This window comes from Amphichorda felina (genome assembly GCF_050947745.1).
Source record: "Amphichorda felina strain 45539 chromosome Unknown scaffold_2, whole genome shotgun sequence".
Classification (NCBI taxonomy): domain Eukaryota; kingdom Fungi; phylum Ascomycota; class Sordariomycetes; order Hypocreales; family Bionectriaceae; genus Amphichorda; species Amphichorda felina.
This window is the reverse complement of record NW_028145048.1, coordinates 1,810,814-1,827,485: the sequence shown is the minus strand read 5'-3', so window position 1 is coordinate 1,827,485 and position 16,672 is coordinate 1,810,814. Positions and strand designations below refer to the sequence as shown.

General features: G+C 57.0%; 2 protein-coding genes across 2 annotated transcripts; both read right to left on the bottom strand.

Annotated features, from left to right (window-relative positions):
• Window positions 1–837: 837 nt before the first annotated feature.
• PSD2 (phosphatidylserine decarboxylase-domain-containing protein) lies at window positions 838–4,578 on the bottom strand (the record flags this gene model as incomplete). Its single annotated transcript, XM_083191602.1, has 4 exons — window positions 838–1,071; window positions 1,139–4,090; window positions 4,220–4,264; window positions 4,351–4,578. 4 exons carry the CDS (start codon window positions 4,576–4,578, stop codon window positions 838–840), a joined length of 3,459 nt encoding a protein of 1,152 aa, XP_083052816.1.
• Window positions 4,579–7,883: 3,305 nt separating this feature from the next.
• On the bottom strand, window positions 7,884–11,097 carry ACO1O0_002124 (uncharacterized protein; the record flags this gene model as incomplete). The annotated part of the gene is made up of 6 exons (XM_083191601.1): window positions 7,884–8,960; window positions 9,043–9,174; window positions 9,254–10,298; window positions 10,354–10,458; window positions 10,523–10,548; window positions 10,615–11,097. 6 exons carry the CDS (start codon window positions 11,095–11,097, stop codon window positions 7,884–7,886), a joined length of 2,868 nt encoding a protein of 955 aa, XP_083052815.1.
• Window positions 11,098–16,672: the final 5,575 nt, after the last annotated feature.

Below are 16,672 nucleotides of genomic sequence, written 5' to 3'. Positions count from 1 at the left end.
TCCGCACACCTGTGCAAGCAAATCTCGTCCTCGTTCCGCCAGTCCCGCCGCCCCAAGACGGAACACGACGTCGCCGCCACCCCGTCCGTCATCCCGTCGCCGGCCCCCGCGCTCGTCCCGTCGCGCCGCTCCGTGTCCCCCGAGAGCTCCGCCAGCCAGGACCGCCGCGGCAGCAACAGTAGCAGTTCATCATCGGGCAAAAACTGATGGATTGGTGGTGGGTGTATGCCCCCCTCCCCAAACTGATTTGACGGGCTACGCCGGCGGAGCCCTTTCGCGCTTTTGCTCTTATACTACTATATACTACCCCCTTTTGGAGGGTTCGGTTTCAGTCGGCACTAAGGCGAGTTGAACAACCGTCACTGGCTGGGCGTTAGGACTTGGCAGGGTTGATGATTGATTGATTCTGGCATTAAACGACGGACACATGGCAGCACGGATGGCGCATTGATTTGAAAGTACTACGAGTAGTACTCATAGCTAGTACGAGGCTTTCTAATAGACAACACACAACAAATTTCACCGAGCCTCAGTTTCGGCAAGACTTTGCCATTCATATAAGTGATATGTGTTTGCTTCGCCGATATGAGTATATATATGCTATATCCATCGTGTGTGCGCAAACAAATCCCAAGACGCTTGCTCTGTGACCACCATGCAGAAATGAGCGCTATCAATCATCATCACATCATCCCGGCCGCTCTGCCACAAATGTATATCCCCCCTGGCAGTCTGTCTGTCCTGCAAATACTCCCCCCAATCTATCACCCGCCCCCCCGCCCCCCCAAATGCAGTCCCCATCTATACCTGTTTGGCCAGTATGGTGTCAAATAGCGCCTACATGGCCGAAGCCGCCAATGTGTTCACAGTGGGTGCCTTGTCAGACTTCCGCACCCGCGCAGCAGCCTCGTCACTACTGCCCTCCGGCGAGTCCTCAAGCACCACGCTGCCCTGGATTCGCCTCCTAGCTTCCTTTTTCTCGGCCTCCGTGATATCCTTATCACTCTTGCGCATGTCGGGCGTCCACTGCGGTTCATCTGGCGAATGGCCGATGGACATGCCGACCCGGATCTGCAAAGGATGCTCTGTCAGCTGCCGTCGCCGCTGATGCGCTTTCAGCCTTTTGGGGGTTGCTTACCAGTGTCTCCAGGGCCCCCGTGGAATTGTCCACTAGGTCATCGTCAAACTTCATCCTACCCGGTTCAAACAAGACCAGGAGCGTGCTCCCGCCAAACTTGAAGTAGCCCAGCTCCTCACCACGCCTGACATGCTCGCCGCCGTTGCGCGTGATGACAGTGCTGCCCACCATCATGGCCCCCACGCAAATCACCATGACCCGGCCGTGCTGCTCGCTGTCAATGGGTACCAGCACACGCACATTCTCGCCGTAGACGTCCAGCGCGGAGCGGATGGCCATCGGGTTCACCGTGTAATACTCGCCTTCGATCGTCTTGGGCTCCCCCATGACACCATCCACGGGTATGTGGAACCTGTGGTAGTCCTGCGGCGCTAGGCGGAAGATGCCCATCGCGCCGCCGTCGTACCGAGCTACGTCCTCGGGGTACGCGTTGCCCAGCAGCCTCTTCATGCTGAACTCGCGGCCCTTGACCCAGATGCTGGTGGCCTGCGTGATCTGGTTGAAAACGACACTCCGGCAGTCCGCCGGCGACACAATGATCTTTGGGTGGTCAGGCGCAGAGCAGGGTCGAGCGCCTGGCTTGAGGGCACGGTAGAAGAACTCGTTGAAGTTCTTGAACTCGTCCAACGGCAGCAGGACCTCCGACATGTCCAGCCGGTGGAACTCGATGAATTTTTCAATCTCGTCCCTGGATGCTGGGTCGTCAAACTTCCTGCCTTGCTTGATGCTCAAGTTCTTGAGCATCTTGCGGATCCTCTTGTTCTCCATTTCCCGCGACTTCAACCCCTTGTACAAGAGGCGGATGCCTAGTCTGACGTAGACGCTCATCTTCTCCTCGTTGATCTGCCCCGTGATACGGTCCTGGACTAGAATGTTGGCCGAGTTGGCGCCCAGCTTGTACCCTCCATACGAGATCTTGGTGATGACCTTGGAATACCACTTGCGCTGGGCCTGACTGGCGGTGACGAACCCGCTCATCAGGACGTGGTTCACCTGTCGCCAGTCCTGGCTGGCACATGTGGCAATGTGCGTGATGATGTCCGCGTCACTGCGTTTGTTCAGACGTGGCTGGTGGCAGATGGGGCACTCCTTGATCTCGACCACATGTTCTTCACCGCGGTCATCATTGAGGTCATCTTTATCCAAAAATTCACCTTCCTCGCCAGGGGTTTTTAGTTCGGGGACATTGATGGTGGCAGATTCCGAGCTGCTAGTGTTGCCCAAGGGAGTCGACGCACCCGATGGCTCGGACGTGTCGCTCGCCTCGCCTCGCTGGCGGGGAAGACGGAGGTTCTTCACCCCAGGCACGATACCCTTCAGCTTGTCTCCTATGCTAGGTTTGCTCTTGGCCTCGAGCTGATCCTCGAGGCAGATGACGGCCTCGTCCATTGTGAGGTCCCATGTATCCTCATTGTCAGCCGCTTTATGCGGGAACCGTGTGAAGAAGCTATCGATGGTGGACTCTCTGAGAGTTGAACCGAGCGTGTCCAGCATGGTCGTCATCTCGACCCTGCTTATCCGGCCGCTTTCATCGGTGTCGTACTGTTTGAGCAGAGCCCGCCAGAACTGCTGGCGGAGCGCAGGGTACGGCATGTACTTGGCCCGCAGATAGATGACTGGGTTGTGTTTGGCCTCCCATTTGTCCAGGTTCTTCAGCTGCAGAGGCACAGCGTACTCGTTGAAGTCATTGTCCACCGTCTCAGCTAATGGGTCGACACTTTCGGCGCTTGGGGTGGGCGCTCCGGAAGCGGCGCCAGGGGCTGCCAGCATTCCGCCGCGGTTGGCACTGGCCGCCGTCTCCTGGACGGATACCTGTGTCGCGGTGCTGGTACTCGAGGCACTCTTGGTAAGCCCGGGCCGGATCATTTTACTGAGGCTTTGCGTCGAGGGAGACCTTGACATGCCCAGCCTCTTGAGCCGACTCTTGGTAGATGAGGCGGCTGGCGTGTACTCGGCGGGCTCCTGCAGCTCGTACAGACCAGTCTCTGGGTCCGCCTGTGGAGCCTTCTCGATGAGGTCTTGGATAGGCAGATTGCAGGATGCGATAAAATCGTTGCCAGAGTATTTATCATGGTCAATGACGGTGAAGGCAAAAGAGTAGGTTTGTTCGTGGCTCTGAACCTGAAAAATCATCTTCTCGTTGTAAACGGGGTTGAGGTTGTGGCGGACGCGCTTTGTACGATACGTTTTCTTGCCGAGAGATGCCACAACAAAAGGGTCCATGTCGAAGCTTGTGCGGGTGAGGTTGGATTCGGGGGGCAGGTCGGTGATCTTGCAGATCTCGAGGAAGATGATGCCGACCAGGTCCGAATCGCCGTTGGTGAATGCATAGGGGTTCTGCCGCCGCTTCTTCTTGAGACCCTTGATCCTGAGGCGCCGCCTGCGCTTCTCAGCTGTCTCGGGCTTTGTGGGATCTTCGACTTCGTCCGCCGAGTCTTCCTCGTCGATTTCCTCGAGCTCTTCGTCGTCGTCATCGCTGGTGCCCGACTTGGACAGGGGCTCCACGGGAGGGGCAGGTCTCGAGGTCGCGGGAGCCAGGACCGGGGTCCTCGATGGGGTGGTCCCGGCGATGGGGACGGAAGAAACAAGAGCATTGAACTTGTCAAATATCTGGCTCGGGGTGGCAGCGGCGTTGGTGCTGTCGAAGAGGGTGAACTGCAGCAGGACCTCGCCCGAGACGTAGCCCGTCTTCTTGCCGGGGCGCTTGCTCCTGACAGGGTACCATTTTGGTTCCTGGGCCGGGTTCTCGTTCTGGAAGATGTCCTCGAGGGCCAGGTCAAACTCGCCAAGGTAATCCTTGCCGAAGCGGTCCTTGTCCCAGCAGGTGACGTCAAGGATCAGGCTGTTGATGGAGCTGACGGGGAGCTCCTCGGTGACGTTCCACTCAGGGTTGAGGGTCTTTGGGACGGTGTGTGTTACGACGCGGGCGTCACCGAGCGTGAGAACGATGTACTGCAGGTCACGGGGGGCGGTGTGTTAGTGGAGAGCCGACCAAGTCGACAAGAGACGAGGTGGGGGGTAGGCCCAAGGAGGAGGAGGAGGAGGGGAAGGGTCCATTTCCCCGTCTCGAGACGAACTCACCGGATCTGAGGTGCCACTACGGTCTTTGGCAGCGAGATTCCTTGCCTACAGAGGATAATGTGTTAGCCCTGGAACTAGGGGGAGAGCGGGGAGCGGAGAGCAGACGGGTAAGAGGTAACGGGGACACGTACCTTAATGATGGCGACCCTGAGGGCAAGACCATTGGCGCCCAGGTCCCTCACGGGGCTGACGGAATCTCCCTTGGAGCGCATCTCCCTCTGCTTGCCAGTCCTTGGGGGGCAGTCGGCGGCTTTGTCGGGGATGGAGGAAGAAGAGGGGGGAGAGGAGGTGGTGGAGTTGAAAGGGGAGAAATGGAGGTTGTAGGAGGAGAGGATGCGGGTTGGTATGATGCGCACCATCTTGGGGACGTGCAGCCTCGTGCAGCTTGACCTCCAGTCCTCCACTGAGGGGAGCTGCAATTGACACCAGTGACGTGGAAGAGCTGGGCGTTCAGGACCCTAAAAAGGGCCAAGAGCCACCGCTGATGGCGGCCGTTGTCAGTGGCTTAGGGGGGGTGGCTGCCCACGACTCCAGTGGCCCTGTGTGGACAGGATTAGGTGGCCCTCCTGTGTGGACCACACCACCTGAACTTACGAAGCCACACCGGTGCAGTGAGGAACCTTCACGTCACACCCGAGACGCAGGCCGCTCGGGACCGGGAGATCGGATCTGCGTGTGTGAGGCGGCTAGACCGCTAGAGTGCTAAGCTACCAGAGTCAGCCTGTTCGGGGCCGGATCGTTCAGCGGCCTGCAACGTCAGGGCCCATGGGGCTCCTATGCTGGTGTCGCGTGCGATGGGCAGGCATGCACCAGATTCGGGTGCTCACTGCACGACACGGCGATCACAAGCCTGGGATGAACCAGCTGGCCTCGCCCTTGTTGGGCCTTCTGACCCCAACAAGCCGATCCGGGGGCAGGTCAGCATATGCTGGGGGCCCGGCAATTGGACGGAGATGGAGCCTTGCGGTGAGAGAAATGACCTACTAACTAGGTTTTATGTACAATGTAGACGGCGAGGCGCCACAGGCCAGAACAGCGGTCGAAGATGAGAAGGGGCAAATGGGGGCGGCCCCGAGTTCACCACGGAACAACAACTCTCTCTCTCTCACGGTCGAAGCAGGTGTCGATGGTCGTCAGCCAGCAGAGCTGATTGTCCGCCTAATTGGACCTGTACCGACTCGTCTCTCAGCTCTTTCAGCTTCGCGGTCGGGGGGCGTCGGTCGAAGTTGTGTGGCTGGCTGTCACGTCGCCACGAGAAATCAAGAGAGTGATAACGAGTGCTTAAGGCCCAGGGGACGGATCTAGCACTCGTACTCGTAATATGGCTACCATCTAATAATAACCAAGTAATAACAGGATGGGATGAGATGAGATGAAACAGCCGAAATAGAACGAGATTGAAGATCCAGACACAACAGGGGCGACGGAGCTTAAATGAAGAAAGAGGCACATGAATGATGAAACGGCGGGCTGGGCCAGGCGGCCGTGGCAGACCAACGCGGATGGGGACTCTGCCTCGCGACGATAGTGGTATTACGAGTACGGAGTAATATGAGCGATTACCCGGGCTGTTATCAGTGCGGACGCCTAGACGCCGCCTCGACTGCTACTATGTACCCGTAAGGTGGCATTGGGTCGCGGATGGAAACGTTGAATCTACTTCCAAGAATGGGGAAGTTGGGACTGCTAGTACCCGTAAACTGCCCCAGAACGTTTCGAGAAGGCTGAGAAGGGCTGCAGTCGTACCAGTCTGCTGCAGTGCCGCACTAACTAGTCGATACCTAGGCAGATGCGGCCTGGGCCCTGGGCACGGCACCCTCTTGCCGGGCCTGAAATTGCTGAAATTGCCCTGCATCCAGAACTCTCCCATCTTTCTCCCACCGAATTTTCCCACCTCACCAACAAACCCACATCCAGCCGTACTTCCGTATGAGACCTATTAGCGAGCCGACGACGCGTGCCTAACCACCGGTCGACCTGCTCCGATGGACCCGGGTGATCCTACTGCTTAGCTTTCCATTGCTCTTCTCCTCCACATGTACGGATATGTACGAGTAGATACGAGTGACAGGAACTCCTCAGACGGCGGCCTCACTCTCGGGCTGCCAAGTCCTCGGCATCGACATTGGCTCCTACTCGTACGCCCACTGGACTCTTGGAGGTACTTTATCTGCCACTGCTCCAACGCCGAGCCCACCGACCAAAGTACCACTCATCTACATAGTAGAAGTCCCGCGATCCCCCGCCACGTCCTGCCAAGGGCTGCTCCCTATGGGGCACCCAAAAGGGCCAAGGGCACCGTCACGGTTGGGACCGCTACTAAACTTGGCTCCCAGGTCAGCTCTCTCTTGGCCATCCTTGGCCATGGTCGCCTCTACGACTAGCCTATACTCCTCCCTGCTGCTCCTCGTTTTCGCCACGAATGTGTCAGACTTTAGGCCTTTGACACGCCGACCCTAGGTCCAAAGCCGCCTCGGCGTCTCTCTTTTCACGGGTAATGCCATAGTACTAGGTGCCTTCTCCGCACAGCGGAATGCTCGACGACGTGCAGGTGTGCCACGCACGCAGCCTCGAGAATATCCCGCGTGTGCATCCCATGCGCATCCCATGTGCACCCTGAAGGCTGAAAGAAAAAGGCCTCTCTCGTCGATCTTCGACCTGATAACCACAGCCCCCCTAACCATAGCTCCCTCTCTTTTTTTCTTGATAGGTCAGCGCCCTCGCACACGCCTGTAAGCGAAATACGCACCGCCTCCTGAGCGTGGCCGCTGCGCCGGCGACCATGATTATCCCAAGATCACGCCAAGACGAATTGTTTCCCTAAAAAGATATCCCCCGTACGGAGTAATACATGTATACGTCAGCCGAGATGCAAGTCTTCGCTTGGCTCGTCACCACCAGCTCCTCGTCCCTGGATCCCATTCCCCTCACGGCTTCACCCGCCTAAAGGGGGGGGAAATATCCCGATCTCGATCCACCCCTCCTCCCATCCCCTACGCACCCATCTTCCTGTGTCAGAGCCTAGGTAATATCCGTACTTTGTACGTACGTACTCGTGTGTGGCCCGGATGGCGGTGCTGGGATCGTCCCGCCCTGGCCATAGCCATTAATATCTCATTCATTTCATCAAAGACAGAAGGATACCAAAGCGTCTCGTATATACTATCACGGGTATGATATTATAATACCTGCCTGCTACAGTGCTACTGCGAGAAATATGTAACAAAAAAAAACACTGTTGGACTCATTGCCACCCTCGGGATATGGTGGGCAGCGAACCGGCCCCGCCCCGTGCCAGTTTGCAGATCAGGAAGCCAGGCCGCTCGAGGTTTCACTTCGTGCTCCATCTCCATCTTCCCCCTTTTCACTACAAAGTATGAGCCTATTATGTCCAGATGCCGTACCAACGTGACACGGTCTTGGTATTTAGTATTAACGGGCCAAGATTGCCCCAACCCCGTTTTGATGGCCATCCCAAGCTCAACCCTCAGAGAAGGCCCAGCTGCACCGCTCTCTAATAAGACTAATACTATTGCAACATGCAGCCGCCTGTTCATAACTCATATCCCATGGCCGCCAGCGCCTTCACGCCATCGAGCCATGGCAGCCATCAAGTCGTGTTTTTCACTCCTCTCTTTTTGCCACGGGCTAAGACCTCTACACTTCAAGGCCAGTCCCATTCACCACCGCCTCCGAGCCTCTTAAGTACACTCGCCGCATCAGCAAAGAGTATATTGCGGCCTCCCACGCAGTCCCTCGCCAGCACGTCCCGCGCAAGACACACAACAGCCAGCGTCTTCCTGCCCCCCGCCCACTCCCCCAACTGGCTCGGCTCCATCTGCGACGCCGTCAGAATCCACCGCAGTCCCGTCCGCCGTGACGCATCATTCCCATCCGCGACCCCATCACCCTCACCCCCCTGCCCGTACGCCCAGCAGATGAGCGCGCACACGTAGACGCCCCAGTAGTCCGACAGGTCCGCCCATGGGACCCCACGTCCCTGCTTGAAAAACGAGCTGCCGCCATCCGCCAGCATGGCTGTGGTCAGCCCTAGAAAACCCCGGAGCGCCCGTGCTGCAAACGTCACCGCCTTGACCGCGCTGTCTGATTGAATCCACTGCTCCAGATACTGCCGGTGTTCCGAGAACATGGACGCTCTCAGAACCTTCTTGTTGAATACCCAGCTCTCGCCCGATACAGAGAGAAGCACGTGTAGCGGAGTGAAATGGAGTGCCAGATACGTATTGGCACTCGGGACCTGGGGAAAGAGATTGGCAAGGCTGAACTCGGGTCCGTCCAGGGGCATGCCAACGTTGGCCTGGACCTTTATCGGGTTCTGCCGTCGAGGAAGGCGGAGGCCACAGGCGCAAATGAGAATCGAAGCATCTATAGGAGGCCCTTTGGCAATGTACTCCGCCGTAAGAGACTTGGATAGGACAGTGCTCACCGTCTCCAACCGTGAAGCTACACCAGCCAAGCGAACCCAGTTCTTGTCATCCTCAGCCTCCCACATCTCATTGCCGCTCGAGGCCAACGGGATTGGTAGCGTTGATGGAGACGAGTAGTCAAGGTGGAGGATCACAATCGGAGGCTGCTCGTAATATATGACGCTATGCACGTCCAGTATAAAGCATCCAGACAACAGTCGCCGACGCGTCTCCATATCGACCCATTTCTTCCACGAGGACATGCTGTCTCCGGTATCTGGTATGGGGGCAAACGTGTTCTGATGATCAATCAACTGAAGGGAGGGGGTTGTCAGTGTTCACATTTTCATACACTTGGGTATACAGATCAGTTGGCTGACTCGTCCAGGGACTAACCATTTGATACAGCTTGGCAAACCGGGTTGACGGGCGGTGGGATTCTTTTTGCCTGCCCCGGAACCGTGCATAGTATTCAGAGAGGGCCACGGCCTGCATGATAGGCAGAGGCCACTGCCCAGACTGCGTGAACTGTCAAAACTTAGTTGAGGCCCCATGATACTCCGCCGCCAGAGGAGGGGGGGGGGTTGATGGGAAACGGTAGACCTACCGCCGCGAGGGCTTTCCAGGCATAGGTGTGGAAGCTGTGGCCGTTGATGCGGTGCGTCTTGTCCTCGAGGAACTGGGTTGCTGCGGCGGCCATTGCGCACTGAAGTACATGTTGAGGGTCTGATGCAGCCTTGGGCTGGCTATCAAACGTGTGCTTGTGGACTCCTGGAAACGCAGGGTGTACTCTGTCCCAGTAGACGTTGAGGTAGGCGGGGAGGACGCTTCGGAGCTCGCGATCGAGGGAACTCGTCGTCGAAGGCTGGGCGGTGAGGATGACAAGAGCATCCCCAGCCTGACGGCTGTAGGTAAAACTGCTGGCTATGCGCTCCGATGTGGCAGCTGCTGGCAGGTTGACTAAAGTCTCAGAAGATTGCACCACAGCCAGTGGCGGGGATGAGCTACGAACTGTGGTGCTGTTTAGGAGGTTCTCGGACGAAGTCATCGAGCCACCTCCGGCGTAGCCAGCCATAGAAAGCCCCATTGTGCTGTCGTATGCCACGGACGTGCCCCCTTGCGAGGGTGATGTGGTATATGGGTAGAACCCAGTGGGGGGTTCCATCCCCGAGCTCTGCACCCCCCTCTGACCCAGGGGGAACGAGGCAATCGCGTCATTCCACTGACTGCCGGAAGTACCTGAGGCCCGAGGATGCGGCGAGACCGAGAACGTCCCCCCGCTGTTGCTGGCCGACGTCGAAGGCACCCCTGAGCTGTCCTGCCAGGGGTTGTTTGAGCCGGATGATATGTAGGCAGCGTTGACCAGGTCGGCCGAGGACGAGGCACCGTAGACGCTGCCCATCCTATAGCCCCCCGGGACATCGTTGCCCCCCATGGAAGGCCACGACGGCGCTTCCATGTTGATATCTGTATCCGTCACGCCGAGGCCAACTCCGGCGCCATGCCCTGGTCCTGGCCCGCCCATGCCTGAGGGTCCCAGCGCGAAGGCCTGCGTGCCCGCTGGACCCCCAACAAATGGCGAACCAGAGCCGTCGGACGAAGCGGTCGTAGAACCGGGGCCTAGCTCACCTTGGCCCTTGACCTCTTGCTCGCTAGTCTCCGGTCAGGTGGACGTGTTGTCTAAGTCGGATTGCCTGGGGAACATACTGTCTGAGTTGATGCCGCTCGAGAAGGTCTCTGCGGTGGAAGACCTTGTCGCACCCGTGAACCGAGCAGGCCAGTTCCGGAGGCTGATGGCTGAGCTGGTGTCGTCTAGAATGAGGAGGTCAACTTAGTTCAGTCATTACCAGCACACTTGAAACGGGCCACTACAAACCTCAGATGCTCTGCCCTCGTAAATGTCTGTAATTTAAACCCATGTTAGCAACACTCAGTGGCTTTTCCATCTGCTTCATTGCGGCGTCTTACTTTCGGGGGCCGGCACAATTCGCAAGTGTGTACAGGAACGCCCTTCTTCGCCCGACTAACCCTCCCCGTGATGGGAGTCAGTTTGACAGGGACTTCGCCTCCCATCCCACCGACTCCGAGATACGAACCGGAGGGGCCACCCGAGGCTGACATGGGAGGGTAGCCATGGGCCCGGCCGTAGTACAGACTATCCATAGACTCGTTGCTGGTGTTGCTGGGTCGTCTGCTGTCGGTGGGAGCTCCCGGAGGTGGCGACGCGGACTCGGGGCCAAGTGGTTGCCAGTTATGAGAGAAAGGACTCTGTCTTTGGCGCTCAGCTACCGAGGGGGCGAAAGAAGGGTCTGTCGGCGAGGCGTAGCTGGATGTTGGTGGCATCGACTCAGGAACTTGAGTGGACGTCGATGCCGACTCCTTGTCTCTTTTAGCAGGATCGGACCCTTGGCCCTCCTCGTCGATATTCATGATTTTTTTGAGACTAGCCATGATGGGCGCTCAAAATGGAAGTTTGTTGTTAAAACGGGTTCCCAGTCGACACGAACGGGTTGATTTTGGTACCGGCCAAACTTAGCAGTGGCACAGCCTCCCCGGTCCGAAAACCAATGCGCGCAGGATGATCCGATATGAGACGACGGACGCTGATGGAAGTCTATGAATGGAAATAGAGATGCGCACCAAAATAAGGTGGAGAGAAAATAGTAGAAGGAGCCAGCAGCAGGAGGAGGACAACAGGCCGAAGAAACGGCTAAGAGGCGCGTGCTGCAGCCTTGGTCACTTTTTTTGGTGTTGGTTGGACAGCTTCTTTCGGCAGACAGACGCCGCAGCGTACTAATATGTATGTACCTACGTCAAGCCAGGTCTGTGCTCTGTATGGACGATGCAGATGTACGGATAAGTTGGTAGGTGTGTGAGACTCGGAGTGTGGTGGTCAGGGAGGCCCGTTATGGTGTGTCTGTCCCCTCTGCATGTCCACAAGTTCGTTATGTTGAGTTTGGAGCGAGGTCAGCGGCAACCCATCTGTCTACGATGGGGCGGCAACAGATAGTGCTCTTAGACACTGATTTTGAGGGAAAGGGGCAGGGGCCAGCGTAGCGTCATCGTTTGTTATGACCCAAGAGAAAAGACGAGGGACTATGCGTTGAAGAGCAGGCAAAGGATAGTGGGCGCAAAGACGCCGTCGTCAGCTGGTAAGCTGGACCATTGGACTGTTGGCCTGTTGGACTGTTGGACATTCGTCCCGGCGAGTTGAAAACCCTGTCCGCCGAGCAACAAGGGTGGGTTGCGTCTAGGTACCCGGACTATTCTGCACTTCGTACGGAGGAGTACCTTGACTGCTTCAACGAGCTTGACGACCCGACAATGACGGATCAATGCTACCAGGCAGCTAAGGTACCCGCCTTTCCTGCTTTGATCTGCTACACAATACATAGCATGTAGCCATCGTATTTGTTGTACTCCTAACAATCATGCTGGCAAGCAAGACTGTTGGCTGTGTGTATTATTAGACGAGTCGCCAAAATCCAAGGCATGTTTCTCAAAAGTCTGCGGCTCCGTGATTGCTTAGCCGGACACCAGGCATCGCCATTGGGGATGAGCTAGGGCGCTGGGGAGTCTCGGGACCACATCAACTGCTTCGGCCTTCACCCTCTCTGTACTATTGCTAGTGGCGAGACCCCGTCGAAATGTTAGGGGTATCATGGACAGGGCCTGGCAGTAAGAATTGGGGCACAGGACACGGCGGCGAATGAGTTCGGGAGGAACAGGTCTTGGCCATGGTGTTGCAGGGCTGCGCCGCACATCTAATGCCAGGCTCGTGGCGTGCAGATTGGTAGATGAACACATTGGCTACCGGCTTGCAAGGGAGGGGTGGAGAACGGGGGTCGCATGGCAGAGCCCAATTGTGCGTAGCTCGTGGACGACAAAGTTGCTTTGTTGGTTGGCACAGGTCGATCAATGCTCGGTGTGACCTGTACGTCGGTACCAAGGTGAGCGCCTGCCTGGCCGCTGGGATAAGTGGCCAAGAAGAGAGCTGCCTGCAGAGTACATGAGGTACATGGTGAGGCTTGCAGTACAGGCAGCAGTAATTAGCCTTGCGTGGTGATACTCGTAGGAGATTACACCTACCAAGATGCACCGTCGGTGTCGGGAGTGGGGAAATAGGGTAATGCCCGAGCAGACGCCGTAGACGCGCGGTGTGAGGGTGAGAAGATATGGGTCAAGACAGGCTAGCCGATCGTAGGTACCTCCTAGGTACCTACCAGTAGTATTCGTATAATAGTAGTCCGAAGACCTGCTTGATGAAAGCTCGAGCCACGCATTTTTTGATTCTGCAACAGGTGGTCATCACCGCCTCCTCCCGGGTCCCGCGTACTCGTACGGATGGGGCACACAGGCACACTGCACATAGCGCACACTGGCCCTCGCGATCGAAAATAATGCTGGCACGCGGGTCGACGGATGGAACTCGCGGTGTTGCTACGGCCGGACTTGACGATTAGATCGATGGGACGCATGCGAAGTTAGGCGCCAGCGAGCCAGTCCCCGTCTCCGAGACACTGGCAACTGCCAAAATTGATTAGCTCCCAGCGCTGTACCACGAGCCCGCAGACACGTGCTATCCGGACTCGTAGTACGTTCGTTCATGAGAGTACTAGGTATGGTAATAGAGGTAATCATTCCCCGATTTCCAAATTGCCGCTGCAGCATCGTAGAGCTTGTACGTCGACCAACTGGGGAAGTGGGTTAACGGCGGCGCGACAGTGGAGGGCAGTGGAGGCAGTGGAGGCAGTGGAGGCGACAGCGGCGGAGTGCATCCACAGCGCCACGAGGAGGACTGGGGAGGAATTGAGAATGTGATGGAGCTCAGCGCAAGTCGCTGAGCTTGTTGCCCGCTATACTCCGTATTACGTAGGGGAGGACGGAATAAGCATGTGCCTAACCCCAAGGCCCGGGCCATGAATGGCATCATGGCCCACGGCCCCATAGGACATGGGTTGCTTGAGGGGTTCGTACGGCAAAGCTGGCGAGTGGCCCGTGGCGTGGTGGGTATTATTTTAACGACCAACGGCCAAATAATCGAAGGCCAAGCCCCGCCAGCAGGATGACAGCACTGCGGCAGAGGAGCAGAGGAGCAGAAGGGCAGAGGGCTGACTCGCTGAGATGGAAAGACGCGCAAGCTGCGCAGACGCGTGTTGGCTGACGGAAGAAATTCCAAGGTCACAGACAAAAGCCCATGGCATTCTAGGACTGCCCAGGTGGGGTGTTGGCCGGAAGGTGCCTCCCAAGCAGCTCGAGAAGGATGTGGAGTCCCCAAGATGTCGCTTGCCAGCCGTGGAGCTTGAACACCTGGGCCACCCGCCGGCTCCATTGGATTGGGCGGATGTCAATGGCTCCTGCCAGGGGTTCCGGCCGGCTATTATTAGGGAATAGACTATAATATTACAGCGGTATTAGTCCATGGTAGGTACTCCGTACTAGGTATCCATGGGACTTTTGGTACTCCGTACACTTTTGGGACCATTGGCCATGTCGTTGGCACCGCTTCCAGCACAAGGTTCCTACTCGCGCTGCCACCTGGGAGCGCAACCCTCCGAAACAGCAAGGTTGACAGGGCGGCTCGAGCCTCGAGGTTACACAAGGCCACCCACCCACACCACAAGCCACTTCTGCGGGCTGATCGCCCTCGGTAGGGAGCGGGCCAACGGTGCCGATTCGCCCAGGGGGCCTCAGGGTGTGGTGACCCCGGCAGTCTGGGAGCACTCGGAGGCCTGCCTGGACGAGTTGGGCCCCGCCGGCCGTTCTTGTACTCGGGTCTTGTTGTCAACAACTTGGAACCAGCAAGCCACATTGGTCTGCGCTGCTGCAAGTCTCGTCGTTGACTCGTTAGTGCGTGAGAAAAGTCCCAAGTCTGGGCTCCTCTGCTGCACCACAAAGGCCTCATTGCTTGCGTCCCGAGCGGTGGTCGGAGCTCGGGTCAAGATAGGTACGATGCCCACTCCGGTGGTAATTGGTGAGAGTCGCAACAGGGCTACGCTCAGCCGGCGTGCTGCCTCGGCTGTCGCCTGTTCTCATAGGTGGTGCTTGGTGTAAGTGTCTTACTACATTAGATATGTGGCAATGATAAGTAACGTGAATGAGACACAGATACAAGTACCGTAGTACTAGGTCGCCCGGAGCCGGTGGTGGGGCCTCCGGCGACTAAAACCCCGGCCGTCCCCGAATCGAGTGTCATTCAGCGCCAAACCTAGATGCTGCTCGAGGGCAAAGACACAAAGACTCGCTAAAGGGCTTTTGAACAACGAGATCTGGTGTCTTGGTTGCCCAGTAAGCCCGATTTCTCATCGGTGTTAAGGTCAGTCGATGTCCGTCATGTTGGTCCTCGACCAACAGAGTCCCACTTGTCTTGGCAGCTCCGTGCGGAGACGGACTGCGCCCGAGGTGGGGTCCCGTAATGCAACCAGTTACATACGTAGTAGTTACTATAGGTAGTACTCGTAGTAATAGCAGATGGCCAGGTCCCAGGATAGGCACAGATGCTGTCATGGTACCTTCTGCGTACGTTACTTGGCACCGACCAGAATGTTCCAATGGCATCGAGTGGAATAAACAGCGCTGTGAAATTTCGGCTTCTTCCTTCTAATGTTTGTCTCGGATCCACACCATAGCTATTCCTACCCCGAACCCCACTATGAGGTCCAAGTCCCAGTACCCTTTGGGCATGTACGAGCTTCCTGGACGGCTCGTGAGACTAAAAGAATTATTGATTCCATCGCCATGGGTCTAGCCCCATGCTAATGGTTCGAGGTGGGACCCGTTCCGTGCCGTAAGGATCCCGCTGTCGGTCTCAGTGCTACCGGAGATTCTGATATCATACCCAAGGTGCTAGGTAATAGTAGGTAGTAGTTACCTGGTCGCTCCAACTGGGAATTTTGGGAAGCAGCAAAGGACGAGTTCTCTTTCATCAGTGGGGGATTACTGGTGGGGCGCTAGTATAGACAACCGCGGGCAGGTACGAATAGGAAACCACCCGTAGGAACTACCTAGTACTATTAGTAGGAAACTAGCAAGCGGCCCGGATGCCAGGGATTCAAACCCATCTCTCCGGCCGCCTGACTCCCTTGGGGATAGTTCCCCTTGCTGTCTGCCTAGCACCACTAATAGTAGTAGTGCGTAGCTCTTAATTTTTATCACAAGGATCCTGGATGACACGCCGAGTCCCCAGGAACCCCTGCGGAAATCGTCACCGCCAGCGTGGGCTGCAGGTTACCCCTCCAAAGAGTCCCAAGAACTTCAGACGCCCACCGCGGCTTGCAACATTCCGCTTTGAGGGAAAGAAGGGGGGGAGGGGGGGGTTGCAGCTGCTTGCAAGCAGGCTCCTCGCGCCATCTCACTCTTGCTTCAGTCCCATGGTGCTAGTACCTTACAGGTGTGTACGTACTCGTACAGTTCGGCCTCAGAGGCGCCAAGCCTGGGTCTATGCTGCACTTCCATGGGCCGTCTATTTTTGGTGTGCTTCCCAAGAACCCCTCCTCCTGCACGCCACAGCAGGTCACCGACGCCGCACCGTTCTCTCGGGGCCTGTCGCAACATGCATGATGCACTGCCCAGCCTTTATCACAGGTCAAGAACGCCGGTCATGTTCACGCATCACTCCTGGGAAGGTACTGGCGAAGGCCAGTCTAAGTAATGACGGGCCTTCTGATTTTCGACCCACGGCAAAGTTGGGGCGGCATGCAGCCCTACGCAGCCGTGGATAGTAGTTGGCAACTTGGTGTTGAAACAACCGACGTAGGCGCGTACCATATTGGTGGCTGTGCTCATATCCAGATAGACGCAGAGCCATAATGCCATTGGCCAAGTTACGAGATTTGGATGACGACGTGCAGCCAGGATCCGGCGCCGGACGACATTTTCTTACGCGATACGTTACCTACTACTATCTATATATCTGTGGTCAGCTTCATAATAGCGACAGCAACCCGAAACACACAAGTCTGACGAAAGCAAAGACGCATTCAAATGCCTGCGTCTATCTACCCAGGGACCCAGCCCCTGGTACAGT